Source organism: Nerophis ophidion, linkage group LG21, assembly GCF_033978795.1.
Source record: "Nerophis ophidion isolate RoL-2023_Sa linkage group LG21, RoL_Noph_v1.0, whole genome shotgun sequence".
Classification (NCBI taxonomy): domain Eukaryota; kingdom Metazoa; phylum Chordata; class Actinopteri; order Syngnathiformes; family Syngnathidae; genus Nerophis; species Nerophis ophidion.
In genome coordinates, this window is record NC_084631.1 from 23,009,492 (window position 1) to 23,031,481 (window position 21,990).

The 21,990-nt window shown below is 39.7% G+C and overlaps 1 protein-coding gene across 9 annotated transcripts in view; it reads right to left on the minus strand.

Annotated features, from left to right (window-relative positions):
* Window positions 1-21,990, minus strand: part of epb41a (erythrocyte membrane protein band 4.1a) — a 156,294-nt gene that overhangs the window by 14,510 nt on the left and 119,794 nt on the right. For 7 of the 9 annotated variants that reach the window (XM_061882189.1, XM_061882198.1, XM_061882196.1 and 4 more), the window contains 4 exons: window positions 20,883-21,011; window positions 20,157-20,273; window positions 15,267-15,347; window positions 13,176-13,295 (listed from right to left, as the gene is read on the minus strand). In XM_061882189.1, the coding sequence (XP_061738173.1) occupies window positions 13,197-13,295; window positions 15,267-15,347; window positions 20,157-20,273; window positions 20,883-21,011 (426 nt within the window). In that variant the 3' untranslated portion in view covers window positions 13,176-13,196. The remainder of the gene's footprint in view (window positions 1-13,175; window positions 13,296-15,266; window positions 15,348-20,156; window positions 20,274-20,882; window positions 21,012-21,990) is intronic. The other 2 variants (XM_061882190.1, XM_061882194.1) reach the window with 1 other exon arrangement.

Sequence of the window (21,990 nt, forward strand, 5' to 3'; positions counted from 1 at the left end):
CCATCTCAAGCCAGGCATTAAAAAATAGACATAAAAATGAGCAATCATCAATCATACCAAGACTTCACTTTCGTCAGTTGTTTGACATTCTCGGCACCCGAGGATCTTGTGAGATGACGCTGGCTGCTGCGAGCTCATATTTACGAAAAAAATCACTAACAGGGCGGACGCAGAGAAACACATTTTATTTTCAGAGACTCCGTACCTACTGTCAAAACTCTAAAGACCGACTGCACAGTTCCTGTCTTCACCATAAAAGACCTGTTTCATCCTGCCTGTGCTAACAAAATAAGAGTCTCAGAAAGCTAGCGTGCACAAGCTAGCAAGCTACGGAGTTTGATGCCAATGTATTTCTCCCCCGCCCTCAGCGACCGCTTTCTCACTTGCTTGCCCACCCGCACACTCACTGACGTCACTCACCTGCTGCCAGACATTAAAGGGCCACACACATATGCTACTCTCATAACAAAGTGTTTAAAAACGAGTATGGAAGTTGGACAAATGAGATGCCAAATCCAACCACTTTCATGTGGTATTGGACAGAAAGGAGGACTTTTTTTTTCCTCCATTTGAAAATGCGGACGTTATTGCACCACTGTCTAATTCCAATCAATGCAAGTCATCAGAATCAAATACACCAACTTATATTCTTGTCTTCATGAAAGAAAGGAATCTATGTGTGTTAAACATGCTTGTATTATCATTAAACACCATTAACTTGTTAACAAAAATGTCTCTTTCATAAATAAATAAATATAAATTATAAATAGGAATGAGGTAGATCTCCTCGACTTGGTCAATTGAAAAGTAGCTCGCCTGCAGAAAAAGTGTGAGCGCCCCTGCAGTACACTAAAAACTACCTTGATAGTAGGTATGGCAAGACATGATGGAGCAGGGAAATGCCACTCAGCAAAACTCTATCTCCAAACACTGATTGTTTGTTTACCTTCTGTAATGATGTACAGACCAAAAGTTTGGACACACCTTCTCATTCAAAGTGTTTTCTTTATTTTCATTGTAGATTGTCACTGAAGGCATCAAAACTATGAATGAACACATGTGGAGTTATGTACTTAACAAAAAAAGGTGAAATAACTGAAAATAGGGTTGGGCGATATGGCCTTTTTGTAATATCTCGATATTTTTAGGCCATATCGCGATACACGATATATATCTCGATATTTTGCCTTAGTCTTGAATGAACACTTGATGCATATAATCATACCAGTATGATGATTCTATGTGTCTACATTAAAACGATCTTGTTCATACTGCATTAATATATGCTTATTTTAAACTTTCATGCAGAGAGGGAAATCACAACTAAGTCAATTGACCAAAAATGTATTTATTAAACAGTTATTAAGCAGTGGCACAAACATTCATGTCATTTCAAAACAGAAAGTGCAAGATAGTCAGAGACATTTTAAAACAAGTGCACTTTTGTGCATGATGTCACTAAGATGACACATCAAAACAACACTAAATTAAAGTGTACTTTTTGTACAGAACGCCACTACAATAGCTTAAAACAAATAAAGTGCACTTTTGTGCATGATGTCACACAAGATATTTCAATAACTTTCAAATAAAAATGAGCTGCATGATAGGAAGTCAAATTAGTATGTGGGAGGTTACTGCGGACGTTATCGCCTTATGTTGTTCACTATTTTTTTCATACGGCGTTGATGTGGAAATGGTTGCCTCAGCATTTTGTTAGTGTGGCACCGAACAGAGATGTTGACATGCGGAGTAAGCACTCTTCATTCTCTAGCAGGTGACTTTTCAAAAGATGCTACACATTAGCATTAATGCTACCTTTCGTAGCAACACTTTTACCCCACACTTGACATATTACGTTGTCTGTTCGACACATTCCCACTTGAAGCCAGACCACCGCCAGACGATGGACCCCCTGCTGTTTTTCTTGGGAATTAATTCTTCCTTCATTTTTTTATCAGAAAGGCACCTTCTTTCTCTGGTATTACCACTCGCACAGCTAACGTTACCCATGCTCCTACCTCGCTGCTCCGCGAGGGCGTAAACGTATGTGACGTATGACGTGACACTACGTGACGTGTGTAAGAAGGTGCACTTGCTGTCTGTGAGAAGGAGACACAAGAAGGAGCGAGAAGAGCATGTAGTGTAATGCCCGTAGCTAAAAGCAACTGCGTGAGAAAGTATACTCGAATATCACGAAATAGTCATTTTCTATATCGCACGGAGACAAACTCGCAATATTTCGAGTATATCGATATATATCGCCCAGCCCTAACTGAAAACATGTTTTATATTCTAGTTTCTTCAAAATAGATACAGTTTGCTCGGATTACTGCTTTGCACACTCTTGGCATTTCCCCGATGGGCTTCATGAGGTAGTCACCCGAAATGGTTTTCACTTCACAGGTGTGCTTGAAGCTCATCGAGAGAATGCCAAGAGTGTGCGAAGCAGTAATCAGAGCAAAGAGTGCTTATTTTGAAGAAATGAGAATATAAAACATGTTTTTAGGTATTCCACCTTTTTTTGTTAGGTACATCAGTGGTTCTCAAATGGGGGTACACGTATCCCTGGGGGTACTTGAAGCTATGCCAAAGGGTATGTGAGATTTTTAAAAAATATTCTAAAAATAGCAGCAATTCAAAAATCCTTTATGAATATATTTATTGAATAATACTTCAATAAGATATGAATGTAAGTTCATAAACTGTGAAAAAAAACAAAACAATGCAATATTCAGAGTTGACAGCTAGATTTTTTGTGGACATGTTCCATAAATGTTGATGTTAAAGATTTATTTTTTTGTGAATAATGTTTGGAATTAAGTTTATTAATCCAGATGGATCTTTATTACAATCCCCAAAGAGGGCACTTTAAGTAGATGATTACTTCTATGTGTAGAAATGTATTTTTTATATACTTAAATCACTTGTTTATTTTTCAACAAATAGTTCAAGAAAGACCACCACAAATGAGCAATATTTTGCACTGTTGTACAATTTAATAAATCAGAAACTGATGACATAGTGCTGTATTTTACTTCTTTATCTCTATTTTTCAACCAAAAATGCTTTGCTCTGATTAGGGCAGGGGTAGGGAACCTATGGCTCTCGAGCCAGATGTGGCTCTTTTGATGACTAAATCTGGCTCTCAGATAAATCTTCGCTGACATTGCTCAACATGATAAGTAATTAATAATAACGCTCGTAATCACTGTGTTAAAAATAACGTTCAAATTATAAAACATTCTCATGTATTTTAATCTAACCATCCGTTTTCTATCGCACCTGTTCAAGAAGTTGCATTAATGGTAAGAAGTATTATATTTATTATTGGTTAGATTTAGAATAACAATGTTATTAAAAAGAATAAGAGACTTACTCTAAAAATGTTGGTCTTACTTAAAAATGTACGCATTTAGTTGTATTCAGTGTCAAAAAAATATTATATGGCTCTCACGAAAATACATTTTGAAATATTTGGCTTTCATGGCTCTCTCAGCCAAAAAGGTTCCCGACCCCTGGATTAGGGGTACTTGAAAGGTTGAGAACCACTGCAGAACATAACTCCACGTGTGTTCATTCATAGTTTTGATGCCTTCAGTGACAATCTACAATGTAAATAGTCGTGAAAATAAAGAACAACCCATTGAATGAGAAGGTGTGTCCAAACGTTTGGCCTGTAATGTATATCATTACAAAAGTTGAACAAACGTTCATCCAGAGTTAAGAGAGACTATAGTTTTCCTGAAGTATCAATTCAATAATGCCAGCTGTTGTTCACATTATGTTCAAAAGCAACTGTCTTGATAAACACAGATATTTTGAAAGAAAGACTTGCATAACTAAATAAGGATTGGAGAAAAATACGCCATGTTTGGCCAATATTGAGATTGAAACTAGATGACAAGTCTTTATGTTCGCAGATACAAATCTCTACAAAGGACTCTGGCAGACACCGATGGTTGACTGTGAATCCTTCGTCTCCACAATAATGCTTACACAGAGAGACATTTTTACAGTAAATATTACTTCCATTCTGTATAGACTACTCGCCATTAGCGTGTGCTCTGCGAGCTTCTATCGGTACTGCAGTGACTCATTAGTGGTTCAGTCAGAGTGTTTTGTTTAACTACTTCAGCTAGATGTGGCCCTTAGGTGCCTCGTGCAGCAAAACTGTCAAGTTTAGTGACGTGTTTGCAGACACAGTTAAACATTGGATTTGATTGGAAATTCCGGAGCCAAAGGGGCAGTCAAGTTCTGTTGAGTTGTGTGCTTTTTTTTGGCAGTTGAAAAAGACTTAGTAAGAGCTTGTTGGATGTGTGTCCGTTCTGGAACTGCAGAGTGCCAGGAAGCAAATTTGAGCCTCTGCTCTTAATTGTCTAAAAAAAATAAAGCTGTGGTTCTACTAGGGATGTATACCGAGAATTAGGGCTGGGCGATACGGACGAAAAAGTATATCTCGACATATTTTTACTTAAACTCGATATTCGAAATATATCTCGATATATTGCCAAAACTATTTGGCCACCTGCCTTGAACCACATATGAACTTGAAGTGCAATCCCATTCCTAACCCATAGGGTTCCATATGATGCCGGTCCACCTTTTGCAGCTATTACAGCTTCAACTCTTCCGGGAAGGCTGTCCACAAAGTTACGGAGTGTGTTTATAGGAATTTTCGACCATTCTTCCAAAAGCGCAATGGTGAGGTCACACACTGATGTTGGTCGAGAAGGCCTGGCTCTCAGTCTCCATTCTAATTCATCCCGAAGGGGTTTTATCGGGTTCAGGTCAGGACTCTGTGCAGGCCAGTCAAGTTCATCCACACCAGACTCTGTCATCCATGTCTTTATGGACCTTGCTTTGTGCACTGGTGCACAGTCATGTTGGAAGAGGAAGGGGCCCGCTCCAAACTGTTCCCACAAGGTTGCGAGCATGGAATTGTCCAAAATTTTTTGGTATCCTGGAGCATTCAAAGTTCCTTTCACTGGAACTAAGGGGCCAAGCCCAACTCCCTAAAAACAACCCCACACCATAATTCCTCCTCCACCAAGTTTCACACTCGGCACAATGCAGTCTGAAATATACCGTTCTCCTGGCAACCTCCAAACCCAGACTCGTCCGTCAGATTGACAGATGGAAAAGCGTGATTGATCACTCCAGAGAAGGCGTATCCACTGTTCTAGAGTCTAAAGGTGACGTGCTTTACACCACTGCATTCCACGCTTTGCATTGGACTTGGTGATGTCTGGCTTAGATGTAGCTGTTCGGCCATGGAAACCCATTCCATGAAGCTCTCTGCGTACTGTACGTGGGCTTATTGGAAGGTCGAATGAAATTTGGAGCTCTGTAGCAACTGATTGTGCACAAAGTCGGCGATGTCTTTGTACTATGCGCTTAAGCATCCGCTGAGCCCTCTGTCAGTTTACGTGGCCTACTACTTTGTGGCTGAGTTGCTGTTGTTCCCAAACTCTTCTATTTTCTTATAATAAAGCCGACAGTTGACTTTGGAATACTTAGGAGCGAGGAAATTTTATGACTGGATTTGTTGCACAGGTGGCATCCTATGACAATTCCACGCTGGAAATCACTGAGCTCCTGAGAGCGGCCCATTCTTTCACAAATGTTTGTAGAAACAGTCTCCATGCCAAAGTGCTTGATGTTATACACCTGGGGCCGGGCCAAGGGATTAGGTCACCTGATTCTGATCATTTGGATGGGGGGGTGGGGGGTGGGGGGTTAATACTTGTGGAAATATAGCGTATTTCATGGTGAAAATATGGATATAAATATATTCATTTTTGAGCGTTATTCACTGAAATTGAAGTGTCTGCCTCACAATACGAAGTTCCTGCAGTCCTGGGTTCAAATCCAGGCTCGGGATCTTTCTGTGTGGAGTTTGCATGTTCTCCCCGTGAATGCGTGGGTTCCCTCCGGGTACTCCGGCTTCCTCCCACTTCCAAAGACATGCACCTGGGGATAGGTTGATTGGCAACACTAAATTGGCCCTAGTGTGTGAATGTGAGTGTGAATGTTGTCTGTCTATCTGTGTTGGCCCTGCGATGAGGTGGCGACTTGTCCAGGGTGTATCCCGCCTTCCGCCCGATTGTAGCTGAGATAGGCGCCGGCGCCCCCCGCGACCCCAAAAGGGAATAAGCGGTAGAAAATGGATGGATGGATGAAGTGAATGATAACTGTACTGTAAACAGTCAGTGGCGCTTTTATTAACCCAGTTAGTTAAGATGGGTATAAACAGCACAGAAAAAAAAACTGTTTAAGAATTACATAGCATAAATAAAATAGAAAATTATTCTTTCTACCTAAAATAAATAACATACCTGTGCAAATAATACATTTTTGGCAGCATTTCTTGTGCGAAATAGGTAACTCGAGAACAGTTTGGATTTGGGCTTACATGGTTAACAACTCAAAGGAATGTTCTATCCAGACGCAGACATTCGTCCAAATGTGGCCAAGTAGATGCAATGAGGGTTTCCTGGACGTCGTCTACATAACTAAAAGAAACATCTAAAGAGAATCCCTCTGCAATCTTCCACTAGTTTTTTTTAATTTATAAATCGCCCTTCTCTCCTACGTGGTCAACATTTGAAGTGAAGTGAAGTGAATTATGTTTATATAGCGCTTTTCTCAAGTGACTCAAAGCGCTTTACATAGTGACACCCAATATCTAAGTTACATTTAAACCAGTGTGGGTGGCACTGGGAGCAGGTGGGTAAAGTGTCTTGCCCAAGCACACAACGGCAGTGACTAGGATGGCACAAGCGGGAATCGAACCTGCAACCCTCAAGTTGCTGGCACGGCCACTCTACCAACCGAGCTATGGGATGTCTGTTGTGATTTCCCTTCCTGGTTTGATGACCAACCCTATCTTGCCTAATCTCAACCAATCGTGACTCATCATTGTAAACAACCAACCAATCATGGATGTTCTTAGACGTGCAAGCACGTCTTGGAAGGAGGGAGGGGAGGGGTTTAGTAGCCCATGGAGAGGGAGCGGTGGAGAATAAGGAACACAACAAATAAGCGACGTTTGGTCATTTTAACGTGAAATAAATTATATCGATATTCCGATATTTTCTGCATTCATATCTTGTTTAAAAATATATTGATATATCTTACAAACTCCATATATCACCCAGCCTTACAAAGAATCATAGTTTTTGTTAGCGGTTTTTAATTAGGTCGGACCACGAGGAGTGTTAGCAAAAAAAAACACCTGGCTCAATGCGACAATGTAGTTTTGTCCAAAGGGGAAACACAGCAGAAACTTAATGAAACTCTTGCAATGTACTTAAATAATAATGAAAGACACATGCATGTATTTCCACTTGCATTAACACTCGAAATGCGTAAAAAGTAAATACCGCAAGAAAAAAGTGGTAACGAAAACACCCACATTACAAAAAACCTCCCAAATATCACTAAAACATTGTTACGCTCTCATGACGTTTTTGTTAGGACTCGAGCACCTGCTACCACACAGTCTGTGGTGCGTTCCTCCGGACACGCCTATGAGCGTTCCCCTCTGGCTGCACGCAATCAACAATCTACACAACTGCCGCTGATGAAAAGTCCACGTACTTCATAAGCCAGCGGAAACCGCATTCCAATGCCAGAACGTAGCTACATGTCTCGTACAGTAAGCCCTAGGCGTCTCTCGCTCTCTTCGCATATGTGCTCCCTTGCTCTCTGTGTTTTCCCCTCCGTGCTCATCGTCCTGTGTAGTCACCCGGCAGCTCCTCTTGGTTCCCTGGATTCGATGGTGGACGGGGACGGTGTGGCGCAGTGGAAGAGTGGCCGTGCGCAACCCGAGGGTCCCTGGTTCAATCCCCACCTAGTACCAACCTCGTCACGTCCGTTGTGTCCTTGAGCAAGACACTTCACCCTTGCTCTTGATGGGTGCTGGTTAGGGCCTTGCATGGCAGCTCCCTCTATCAGTGTGTGAATGGGTGAATGTGGAAGTAGTGTCAATGCGCTTTGAGTACCTTAAAGGTAGAAAATCGCTATACAAGTACAACCCATTTATCATTTATCGAGCTATGTGTTTCGTCTTCCCGGATTCCCTCCTGTCTTCTTGCTGCCTTCCCGGATCTTGACCTCTCGCCTGGACACGGACTCTGACGCCTCGCCCCTGCCCTTGACCTCTTGCTTGCTCACAGACCTCTGAACCTGACATGCCTCTTCTGGACTTCCGCACCTTGCGCAACACGCACCTTCAACAACTCCTGGTAACACTCAACACACAGTCACACCATACATATTTGGGTTACTTGCACACGTCATTGTTTTATTGTAATAAACACGCTTCAGGCTAAGCTACACTTCTGTCACTTCTGTGTTGCAAAGGCATTATAGAAAAAGTTTTTTAGTATTTACAAGGCACCTAAACACCTAACCAACAATGGCAGGCGGGTCGTTTTGGTCTCGTTCCGATCGGTCGGATGGGAGGAGCGAGGCGGCACCGGGCCGTGTCGCAAGTCCCTTACCGGCAATCGACGCCCACCCGGAGACTCAGAAAGACCCACATGCTGGAACAATATCGAGGGGGCGCTTGAATCCACAATCCGTCTGAGAAATTTTGTTCACCATTCTCTCTCCAAAGTCCCTTATTTGTGGCCGCTGCTAAACGCAACGATGTTGCCTAAGAGCAGGGGTAGGGAACCTATGGCTCTAGAGCCAGATGTGGCTCTTTTGATGACTGCATCTGGCTCTCTCATTAATCTGAGCTGACGTTGCTTAACACGATAAGTAATGAATAATTCCACTTGTAATCACAGTGTTAAAAATAATGTTCAAAATATAAAACATTCCGATGCATTTTTAATCCATCCATCAGTTTTCTACCACACCTGTTCAAGAAGTTGCGTTAATGGTAAGAAGTTATTTATTTATTATTGGCTAGTGTGGGGCTTGCCCTCCTGGGGGTTCTTCAGACCACAAAGCACCGACATGAAAGCCTGTTTCAGGGTTACAATATTGTTTAGTGTTTTAATGAGTCTCTCAGTTGCTTTCCAGCAATAGTATTTCCAGCCCCAACCCAGTCTCTCCTCCTGGCTGCTGCTTATAACAGAGCAACAGGCCCAGGTGGGCCATCTACGCACCTGTCGCAGCAGGCCCGCAGGCCACATCCCCTCCACAGTTAGCTTCAGAATAACAATGTTATTACAAAGAATAAGAGACCTATTATACTCTAGAAATGTTGGTCTTACTTAAATATGCACATGTTTAGTTGTGTTCAGTGTTAAAAAAAAAATTATACGGAACTATATTTTAAAATATTTGGCTTTTTGGCTCTCTCAGCCAAAAAGGTTCCCGACCCCTGCCTAAGAGCGATCAGCCAGTGCCTTCGCCTTCTATTGACACTCTCGACAATGTCGCAATCACATCTCCTAAGCCATGGAATTGCAAAGCGTCCATCTTCCCTAAAGTGGAGTCTCAGAGGGCGCGATTTTACGAGAACTTCTGCTTATGACGCAAAAACATCCTTTAGTGGAAACAACTACAAGTCGCAATACTTTGTCGGAATTTCAGAAATATTGGTTTTATTTTGCGAAACACCGCAATCAGTAGCCTGGTGGGTTAGAGAGTCTGCCTTGAGATTGGTAGGTTGTGAGTTCAAACCCCGGCAGAGTCATACCAAAGACTATAAAAATGGGACCCATTCCCTCCCTCTTTGGCATTCAGCATCAAGGGTTGGAATTGGGGGTTACATCACAAAAAATGATTCCCGGGCGCGGCCACCGCTGCTGCTCGCTGCTCCCCTCAAATAGGGTGATGGGTCAAATGCAGAGAATAATTTCGCCACACCTAGTGTGTGTGGGACAATCATTGGTACTTTACCTATTAACTTTAATGGAAACACAGCAGTTAACATGCAACTTCCCGGCCTAATCTCATACAATGCTTTACAATGGCAAGTCATGGTGAGTAGTGTTATGTTTGTAGTTGTTAACTCTGCTAATGTAAGTTACTTTTATTGTTCTGCTCTTCTTAACGCATCCGTCCATCCATCTATTTCCTTCGGGAATGTAAGTTACTGTTATTGTTCTGCTCTTGCTAACGCCACATCTTGCTGCCCTAGCAGACAATACGTTGTCAATAAAAACTCCAGTTGAGGTCCTCGTTAAGCATTTTTTACCAGAGATGTCCGATAATGGCTTTTTTGCTGATATCCGATATTCCGATATTGTCCAACTCTTATTTACCGATTCCAATATCAACCGATACCGATATATACACTCGTGGAATTAACACATTATTATGCCTAATTTTGTTGTGATGCCCCGCTGGATGCATTAAACAATGTAACAAGGTTTTCCAAAATAAATCAACTCAATGTATGGAAAACATGACACTGCCATATTTATTATTGAAGTCACAAAGTGCCTTATTTTTTTTTAACATGCCTCAAAACAGCAGCTTGGAATTTGGGACATGCTCTCCTTGGGAGAGCATGAGGAGGTTGAGGTGGTTGGGGGTTGGGGGGCAGCGGGGGTGTATATAGTAGCCTCCCGGAAGAGTTAGTGCTGCAAAGGGTTCTGGGTATTTGTTCTGTTGTGTTACGGTGCAGATGTTCTGCCGAAATGTGTTTGTCATCCTTGTTTGGTGTGGGTTCACAGTGCGGCGCATATTTGTAACAGTGTTAAAGTTGTTTGTACGGCCACCCTCAGTGTGACCTGTATGGCTGTTGACCAAGTATGCACGTGCATTCACTTATGTGTGTGAAAAGCTGTAGATATTATGTGACTGGGCCGGCACACAACGGCAGTGCCTTTAAGGTGTATTGGCGCTCTGTACTTCTTCATACGTCCGTGTACACATCAGCGTTTTAAAAAGGCATACATTTTACATTTTGAAACAGATACCGATAATTTCCAAAATTAAATTTGAAAACATTTATCGGCCGCTAATATCGATATTATCAGACATCCATAATTTTTACTTAAAACACTGTAAAAAGGGACATACAGAAATAAAGTATGTGAATACAACAGACATGGAAAAAAAAATATCTATGTGATTCCAACAATCACAACAATACAAAGACACGCATTCAAACAAATGCGCTAGCTCAATGTTAGGGCCTTTCAACATCTTCAAATAGGGAACTAAAACACAACAAAGGTGCATATTGTAATCAAACAGCTGATGTGTATTAAGTACAATACTTAAACAATTTGCATTGCTCAATATACTACTTCGGACTACGGCAACACCCTTAGAACAAACTGACATTTCATCAAACATATATTAACGTTGTTGATCTAGGGGAAACGGGGGTAACATGGCACACTGACAAAGCTTAACCTATTGTCACAATAACAATCTACAAGGTTAATAAAAGTTGCTTCTCTTTCTTCTCATCCATTTTTCTGCATTCTTTTGTATCTGTAGTTATCATTACGTATATGTATTGTTGCATTTGAACAACTGTATTGTTGATAATAGAGGAACATTATTGGTATTATTCATTATCAATATTGCTATTTCAATTGGTATTTGTATTGCTCCATTTGTAGTGTAATAATGCTCATTGTCATTTCTGTATTATTATTTATTTCGCTAACTGCTTCTTTGCTATCACTTTTACCATCATATTTGTACATATCGTATTTGCTGATGTTGCTCTTTTGTTGTTGTTGTTGTTGTGTTTGCTGTTGTTTTTGTCTCTGTCTAATCCCCCTCTTGTCCCCACAATTTCCCCCTTTGTCATCTTTTTTTTCCTCTTTCTATTCCCTCCTGCTCGGTTGCACCAAATGATGATATAAATAAATTTATTAAAATGAAATAAAAGTTTCCCAGACTTCACTTTTGTAAAGTAAATCTGAACAGACAATATGGGCATCTACATCAACCATATGATTTGCATGAGAGGCTGGACAAAAAAAAAAAAAGAAAAAAAATAAATAAATTAATTAATATATATATATATATATATATATATATATATATATACCTTGATTGGATTATCCAGAGAATAGTGCTCGATACCGTGGTAGAGCGCAATATGTATGTGTGGGAAAAATCACAAGACTACTTCATCTCTACAGAACTGTTTCATGAGGGGAACCCCTCATGAAACAGTTCTGTAGAGATGAAGTAGTCTTGTGATTTTTCCCACACATACATACATACATATATATATATATATATATATATATATATATATATATATATATATATATATATATATATATATATATATATATATATATATATATATATATATATACATATATATATATATGTATATATATGTATAAAGAAAAAAAATAAACTGAACTGAATACATACTTACAAATGAGCCTCAGATGTACAAGACCAAAATATATCAACTGGACAACATAATGCAGGACTCTTCATTTACTATCACCATCCGAGAGGAAAACATATAAATACCTCTGTTTTTTTAAAACTATTTTTGACTTCTGAGCAGCACTTGTAAACACAGAAATGTAATTTAGCTTCTTAAAAAGCATTACATGACAGTTCCTTTTAAAACACTTTATCAGTATTACTGAACACATGCTGCTAGTTTGTTTGACATTACCTTGCACTGCAAACCTAGTTGACTTGCTTAAAGCTGAAAAAAGCAGGTGTTAAGAAAAAACTTCCCTGCTGTGAGATGTTAAATGATGTTGCTGGTGTTACCCCCTTTTGTGGGAATGTAATGTTAATAAAGAATGGATATTGTATTATGTTTTCACATCTTTATTTACCCTAAATTGCATACAGTACTGATAGGAGTACCAATGGACATCAATATCATTAAGGAATATTGATATTGTATTGATAAATCTTTGGGTTCCACACAAAACAATAATATCCACCGTGAGGCTCAAGAGTTGTGCAATGAATGCAATTATCGTATTTCACAAGTCTTTTAAGTAAATAATGATAGATACTCTCGTAAAGAAACTGTTCCAAAGCTTTGCAAAAGAAACTTCTGCATAAATTGCTTACCACTAAAAAGCAAAACGTTTTAATTAGCAGTTACAAGCTTTCCCTCGAGATTCTAATTATAGGTTGCGTACATCTCTTCAAACCTAAGTGCTAATGTTTCATGCACGCTGTTGTTTTGTACAAAGGATATAAGATCCAGGACTTTACAAGGCACAAAGGAATGTATGTAGAGATGTAGGGTGGATACTCACCTTACAGAGAATGGCCTTGCCTTACTCGGGAGAAATCTCCGTTTCTTGGTGGACAACCACTTTGGTGACTGACATATCTGGGTGTTGTTCTTTTGCTTCTTTAATAGCCTGAGCCAAAGCCTGAACAAATGGAGCACAACAACCATAGTAGGCGTACTGAGTAAAAATAGACAACTTTTTGGGTGCACGTCTGTCAGGGAGACGGTTAACACCATTGTTGGTGTAGACAAAGAAGTTGGGAAAGGTGACAATAAATACTGATAAAGTTGAAAAAATGCTCATCAAACACTTATTTGGAACATCCCACAGGTGTGCAGGCTAATTGGGAACAGGTGGGTGCCATGATTGGGTATAAAAACAGCTTCCATGAAATGCTAAGTAATTCACAAACAAGGATGGGGCGAGGGTCACCAATTTTTAAGCAAATTGTCAAACAGTTTTAGAACATTTCTCAACGAGCTATTGCAAGGACTTTAGGGATTTTACCATCTACGGTCCGTCAAATCATCAAAAAGTTAAGAGAATCTGGAGAAATCACTACACGTAAGCGATGATATTACGGACCTTTGATCCCTCAGGCGGTACTGCATCACGAACCGACATCAGTGTGTAAAGGATGTCACCACATGGGCTCAGGAGCACTTCATAAAACCACTGTAAGTAACTACAGTTGGTTGCTACATCTGTAAGTGCAAGTTAAAACTCTGCAATGCAAAGCAAAACCCATTTATCAACAACACCAAGGAACGCCGCCGGCTTAGCTGGGCCCGAGCTCATCTAAGATGGACTGATGCAAAGTGGAAAAGTGTTTTGTAGTCTGACGAGTCCAGATTTCAAATTATATTTGAAAACTGTGGACGTGGTGTCCTCCGGAACAAAGAGGAAAATAACAATCCGGATTGTTATAGGCGCAAAGTTCAAAAGCCAGCATCTGTGATGGTATGGGGGTGTATTACTGGCCAAGGCATGGGTAATTTACACATCTGTGAAGGCCCCATTAATGCTGAATGGTCCATACGGGACGGCATGGCGCAGTGGCAGAGTGGCCGTGCGCAACCGGAGGGTCCCTGGTTCAAATCCCAACCTCGTCACGTCCGTTGTGTCCTGAGCAAGACACTTCACCCTTGCTCCTGATGGGTGCTGGTTGGCGCCTTGCATGGCAGCTCCCTCCATCAGTGTGTGAATGTGTGTGTGAATGGGTAAATGTGGAAGTAATGTCAAAGCGCTTTGAGTACCTTGAAGGTAGAAAAGCGCTATACAAGTACAACCCATTTATTTATTTATACAGGTTTTGGAGCAACATATGTTGTCATCCAAGCAACATTATCATGGACGCCCCTGCTTATTTCAGCAAGACAATGCCAAGCCACGTGTTACAACAGCGTGGTTTCGTAGAAAAAGAGTGCGGGTATTTTCCGGGCCCGCCTGCAGTCCAGACCTGTCTCCCATCGAAAACGTGTGTCGCATTAAGAATCGTAAAATACGACAGCGGAGACCCCGGACTGTTAAACGACTGAAGCTCTAGAAGCTCTACGTAAAACAAGAATGAGAAAGAATTCCACTTTCAAAGCTTCAACATTAGTTTCCTCAGTTCCTAAACGTTTATTGAGTGTTGTTAAAAGAAAAGGTGATGTAACACAGCGGTGAACATACCCTTTCCCAACTTCTTTGGCACATGTTGCAGCCATGAAATTCTAAGTTAATTATTATTTGCAAAAAAAATAAAGTTTATGAGTTTGAACATCAAACATCTTGTCTTTGTAGTGCATTCAACTGAATATGGGTTGAAAAGGATTTGAAAATCATTGTATTCCGTTTATATTTACATCAAACACAATTTCCTAACTCATATGGAAACGGGGTTTGTAAAATCCTGGTCAACCCTCTACCATAAATCAAACATCTTGCAGCCGTAATATGTTTACTTAATATGTGAAAGCTATTGCCTTATGAGCCCACAAATTATTTGCACTTTATTATTAGTAATATATTGTCAAGTTTAGGAAAATGTGTCAAAAAAATCAAATTGCAGTAAAATCACCCGAGTGCCAACTTGAACCAAATGTCACAGCTATATATTTTAATGAGTACCTTATCATGATCAATTTCAGTGTCTCCAGTTATGACGATCCTCTTCTCTATGCGAGTTTCAGAGATTCCTCCTTTGACAGTCTAAAACAGAGACAATGAAATGAGTGAGGCGTCACAGTCTGTCAGAAGTAAGATATGGGGTTTATTATCAATTTCTTTTAGTATGACAGGTTTTAAACTAACTCAAGGTCAGTGTGTCCAGGGTGTGGAGTTATTACTAACTTTGGCCTTGGAATTGTGAATATGCAATTGGCAATGATTGGAAACCACTGTTTGTACGAGGGAGGAGCAAGGCGTCTACTTTCAATATTTCCAATCAAAACTCATCTGGAAGAATCATTTTCAGTCCATGGGAATGTTTGTGCTGCAAAATGATGAAAGGGAACTGAAAACAAACATCTACCCAACTGTAATTTCAGTTGATTTTTTCACTGATACAGGCTGCAGTTTTAGTTACCGGGAGTTTATTTTGTGAACTTATTTAACCTCTTTAGGCCCAAGCTGTTTTTTTTATTTATTTCTCTTTGCTATTTTGGCTTATTGGACCTTAATTAGAATAAAAACTAAAAGTCATCTTTTGATATGATGTACTTAGGGCTATAGAGCGTTTTCCGTTCGGGCTCCAGTACTCTGGAATGCCCTCCCGGTAACAGTTCGATATGCTACCTCAGTAGAAGCATTTAATTCTCACCTTAAAACTCATTTGCATACTCTAGCCTTTAAATAGACCTCCTTTTTAGACCAGTTGATCTGCCGCTTCTTTTCTTTTTCTCCTCTGTCCCCTCCTCCCTGGTGGAGGGTGTCCGGTCTGATGACCATGGTCGGGACCCAGGATGGACCGCTCGCCTGTGTATCGGTTGGGGGCATCTCTACAATGCTGATCCGACTCCACTTGGGATGGTTTCCTGTGGACGGGACTCTCGCTGCTGTCTTGGATCCACTTTGAGCTGAACTCTCGCGGCTGTGTTGGAGCCACTATGGATTGAACTTTCACAGTATCATGTTAGACCCGCTCGACATCCATTGCTTTCGATCCCCTAGGGGGGGGGGGGGGGGGGGGGTGCTCACATTTGAGGTCCTCTCCAAGGTTCTCATAGTCATCATTGTCACTGGCGTTCCACTGGGTGTGAATTCTCCTTGCCCACTGGGTGTGAGTTTTCCTTGCCCTTATGTGGGTTCTTCCGAGGATGTCGTAGTCGTAGTGGTTTATACAGTCCTTTGAGACATTTGTGATTTAAGGCTATATAAATAAACATTGATTGATTGATTAGTCCATAAGTACACAAACGTGTACTTCATGTGTAGGGACATACTAATTTTTATTTTTTACACTTTTTTTTTCTCCAAATTCCATTGTATATTATACTATTCTGACACTACTAGATATCGGTATAAGTGTCCATATGTCGGCATAAGACCCCATTTCAGTATTGTACACAATTTTGGAAATAAGAGCTAAAAGGTGCTGTCCACGCATGTGGCCACTAAGGCCTTTAGAGGTTAAAACACTTACTCTTTGTTGAGAGTAAGAGGAAAATACGTTTTTTGAGTTGACTATTAGACATGATTTTTTCAATGACTAATTTGTCGAGAAAAAACATTATAAACAAATATCATAATTTTTCTATTTCTTACATTGCGGTATTTATGCTTGAATGACTGTTTGGTACTAAACGGGAACTGCATATTTTTATTGGAATTTTGCCCATCAGTCACAATCATGGAAGATGAAGCATTTAAGTAGAAGCATTTAAGTCTCACCTTCAAACTCATTTGTATACTCTAGCCTTTAAATAGACTCCCTTTTTAGACCTGTTGATCTGCCGTTTGTTTTCTTTTTCTCCTATGTCCCACTCTCCCTTGTGGAGGGGGTCCGGTCCGATCCGGTGGCCATGTACTGCTGATCCGCCTCCGCTTGGGATGGTTTTCTGCTGGCTCCGCTGTGAACGGGACTCTCGCTGCTGTGTTGGATCCATTATGGATTTAACTTTCACAGTATCATGTTAGACCCGCTCGACATCCATTGCTTTCGTCCTCTCCAAGGTTCTCATAGTCATCATTGTCACCGACGTCCCACTGGGTGTGAGTTTTCCTTGCCCTTATGTGGGCCTACCGAGGATGTGGTAGTGGTTTGTGTTGTGGTTTGTGCAGCCCTTTGAGACACTAGTGATTTAGGGCTATATAAGTACACATTGATTGATTGATTGAAGATAAGAAGACATCATTTTTTAAATTCATTCTAACTTGTAAATAAACGTAAATAAGTCCATTTACAATGGAGTCAGTGGGATGTCCTCTATTCCGTCCATCAAACCCAATAAAAATAAATAAATAACCAAACCGACCAACAATAGTCCATTTACATGTAGTGACTTGAATATTAACTAAGTGTTAGTGATATTGTTATTAAAAGTGCTGATACAGACAAACTATCTATAGCAGAGTCGGGATCAAAGAGAGGTAACCAGCTTGTGTGGCTATGTTGACATCATCAGTTGGTGAGCTGCTTCCTCTTTTTGGAGCTCGTGGAAGTTTAAATAATACCTTTCACCTTGATAGTACAAGGATGTGGACAAAATCTGACAAATTGGTCAAATTAGACCCAGCAATGGCAGGATTATGAATCATTCGTCATCTAAACGGGAATATATCTACATCCTGACAGTCGGCATCCCAGTGACTGCAGACATTGTACAGTAAGTGATGTTTTGTTATGTTTGTTGTCTCATGATATCTGCAGTGAGTAGTAATCAGTGATGTTAAAAGAAAAATCGAACGTTGCGATGCCTTTAAAAAAAAATAATGAATACAATATGTACATTATACATGTTTTTATTTTCATGATCTGTGGTCTGGATCATGTTTTTTGTTATTTTCTGTCTAAGAATCCTTTGGTTCCTGTTTTTTGTGCAGCCTTGTCTGTTTTAGTTACCATGGTTACTTATTATTTCCACTTGCCTCTGATTAGTGTTCGCCGGCTCACCTGCTGCCCGAGCACTAATCAGAGGCATTATTTAAACCTGCCTTGCCCTCCAGTCAGTGCTGGAGTATTGTTTGCTGTATGCTGTCGACTGCCTTTTTTTGTATGCTTTGAGCTATTCCCTGGATCCTGACTCCTGTCCCTGTTTGCTGCTTCCTGGTTTCTGGTTTGTGTTTTCATTGCCTTTTTTTGAACATTAAAACCATGGTTTCATGTACCAAGCCGGTCATCTCTGCATCTTGGGGTTCGTCACCACCACTGCGTGACAATTATAAATGTGCCCGTTACTACATTACATTATACATATATATATATGTATATTTTATATATAAATATATATAATACTTGCCAACCTTGAGACCATCGATTTCAGGAGGTGGGGGGTAGGGGGTCGTGGTCGGGGGGTGGCGTGGTTAAGAGGGGACGAGTATAATTCACCAACTCAAGTATTTCATATATATATATATATATATATATATATATATATATATATACACAGTATATATATATATGAAATACTTGACTTTCAATGATTTTTAGCTATATATATTTATTTTATTATATATGTAAATAAAAGAAATAGTTGAATTTCAGACGGCACCTATCAAATACACAGTAATAAAAACACAAAAGTTCTACTATGCGGACTGTGCATGCTGGTTATTAAAAAAACAAAAAACAACAGCACTTACCTTTCACTATTTGAGTAACCTTTGTTCTGCCATTTCCGTGCCGTACTGGCGAGAGTCACTTGCCGTCAGGTGCGCAACACCACGTGAATCGATGGCCAATCAAAAAGCAACCCCATAACGCTATAGCCAACATTCACCAGGAGATGGCAACAGACAACATAGAATCACTCTATTACAGACGGCATCGCCATGGCTGTAACTTCCTCGTTCTTCTGCTTCGTCTCCTTGTGTGTGCAGTTTTTTATTAAAAATCCGTAAATGTTGTAACGTGATTAGGCAGGCTAGCTGTTTATATAACAGGAAAGCGGACGTGAAAACAGGCTGTCCCCATTAAGGTCCGCAAGGAGCTGGAGGGAGCGTGAATTTCGGGAGAAGATTTCTTCCGGGAGGTTTTCGGGAGAGGCGCTGAATTTCGGGAGTCTCCCGGAAATTCCGGGAGGGTTGGCAAGTATGATATATATATAGCATGTATATAAAACATTGATGGAGGTGTTTGGGTATTTTTTCAGGCGCTTTCATAAGCAAAATAGAGCAACTCCCATTGGCACCATTGTAAGCGGTCTTTTGATCGCATCTATTTACTGGTTAGAATGTATTAAAAAAATGGTGTACTTGTCTTTCATAAGGATTGTGAATGATAGGCTAAATTCCAAAAATGTGCAGTTCCCCTTTAAAGGATTACAATGACATTCTTTAGACCCTGGTTGAATAATGATTTGGTTAGGAAATATGCCTTAGTAATTGATACTAATCCTGATAAAGTATTAGCAATAGTAAAGCTGTGCTCACTGCAATGTTCTAATACAACCCCTTTTTAATTTATGGCCCATATTTTGAATGCACATTAAAGGGCACCATCATTCCAAGAGTCACATCAGCTTCTTTATGTCCTGTCATAGAGTTATGTTGGTAAAAGGATGATATATATTGTTTTAGATAATATCTATGGGTAAGACCATGAGAGGGAAAAGGTGGTTTCTTTTTTTAATTTGATAAAGCAGACCACAGTTTATACCGTCAAAATAATCTACTAGGATCAGTCATGCTGTTTATGTGATTTATTAGGGAATGTGCATAGTGGATTTGGATAAAGATGAAGTGAAAGCTTATTTACATAACCGCTGTCTCGCTGGGAAGGGTTCGGGTTGATTGAAAGTGGTGATCAATCAGAACATTCAAGCAAATTGCGATATTGATCTGTATTGAGATCAGGGATACCTTGGTGATCTGGGTAGTGGTGGTGGTGCTGATGGTCTCGGATGTGATGGTTTGGGCACTCAGTAGCACTCCTGAGTCCCGGTCTGCCAAGGTGTCCACCGGCTGTGGGAAAGAAACCTTTTCAGTGTTAGACCTCACTTAAGGAATTTAAACACGCCATACGTTTTTATTAGAAACTTTAGTGGTCAGAAATAAAACTGGGGACAGTGATTCTCAACTGTTGGGTCTTCATTTAAAAGTGGGTTGCATACGGGGATGTAACTAAGATTTACAAAAATTGGTTGTCCTAGATTAGTGGTTCTCAACCTTTTTTCAATGATGTACTCCCTGTGAACATTTTTTTAATTCAAGTACCTCTTAATCAGGGCATAGCATTTTAGGTTGAAAAAAAGAGATGAAGTAAAATACAGCACTATGTCATCAGTTTCTGATTTATTAAATTTTGTAACAGTGCAAAATATTGGTCATTTGTAGAGATCTTTCTTGAACTATTTGAAAAAATAGATATAAAAATAAATACAAACTCTCCGGTTGCTGGCACGGCCGCTCTACCAACTGAGTCACGTTGTATATATATGGTACCAAGGTTAATTGGTGGAAGTTTATTCCGAACATGTATAGAATTTCAAGGTGGTATGCAAGTGTTAAAGCGCACAAATAATGAATGTGAACTAAAACTGAATAACATGCCCTTTTTTTCACTCCCAGGCACAGAATGCCTCTTACCTGCGCTGACTCGTACGTAATGGTCTTGGTCTCGGTGTGAACTAAGGGAATGTCCTTGTAGGCCACAGTTCCTCGGAGAGAATTGGTGACATCTGAGATGGTGATTGTCTGGGTCTTCAACAATGGAGACTGTAAAGATGGACCCAGTTAGACAACAACAAGGCATTTTACTGTACATTATTTGGTTTCATAATTAATGGTCTTGCAACAAAACCAACTAGTCCATTAATTTGAAAAAAAAAAAAAAAATGTAATGTCACAATTACTATCTTACCAATATGTTTATTATTTTTTGAAGGAAAAGCTGTCAGTATGTAAAAATGTATCCCATTGTGTTCTTTTAAAAAATATTTTATTTTATTGATTGCTGCATCACACTAAATGAAAAAGTCGCTGAAATACAATCCAGTCTCACACAGTGGAAGCCAGCCAGGTATTCGCATGCAAATTTTCATTTCTTTTTTTCATGTTTTTTTACTTTGAATGAAATAAGAGACCTCAAATTTACAGAGAAAATGCCTGGCCAAAAAAGGTTTACACACTAATTGAACCACCTTTAGCTTTGATTACGTCTCTATATTAATCCGAGAGTTGGCACATTTGTGACTGGCCACTCTATGTATTGTTTAAGATATATATTTTTGTGTCTGGAAAAAAAAAAGTGGTGATGTTTATACTTCAAGATTGCATTTTCAAAAGGGAAACTGATTCTTTTGGAGAGGGTTTTGATTGCAATCTAAAGGGAACACCTCTATGCAGAGACGCATTAAGTTATTAGGGGTGTCAAAAGAAAAAAAAAAGGGTTTTGAATTAATCACCATTCTTATTTGTGACGATTTAATAAAAATTAAAAAAATAAATTAAAAAAATTGATTTTTTTTTTTTGTATTTATTTTATTTATTTATCTTTCCTGTCCAGCCACTCAGGCAAATCATATTGTTGATAGAAATTATCATATCTGATTTACTTTAAGAAAGAGAAATGTTGGCTACTTCTCTTGTTGCCTTATTTGTATTCGACTTTATTAAATAATTGGGTAGAATTTTGTAAAACAAAACTAGTTTTATTTTAAGTAATACATACATTTATCATAGCTGTTTATTTATG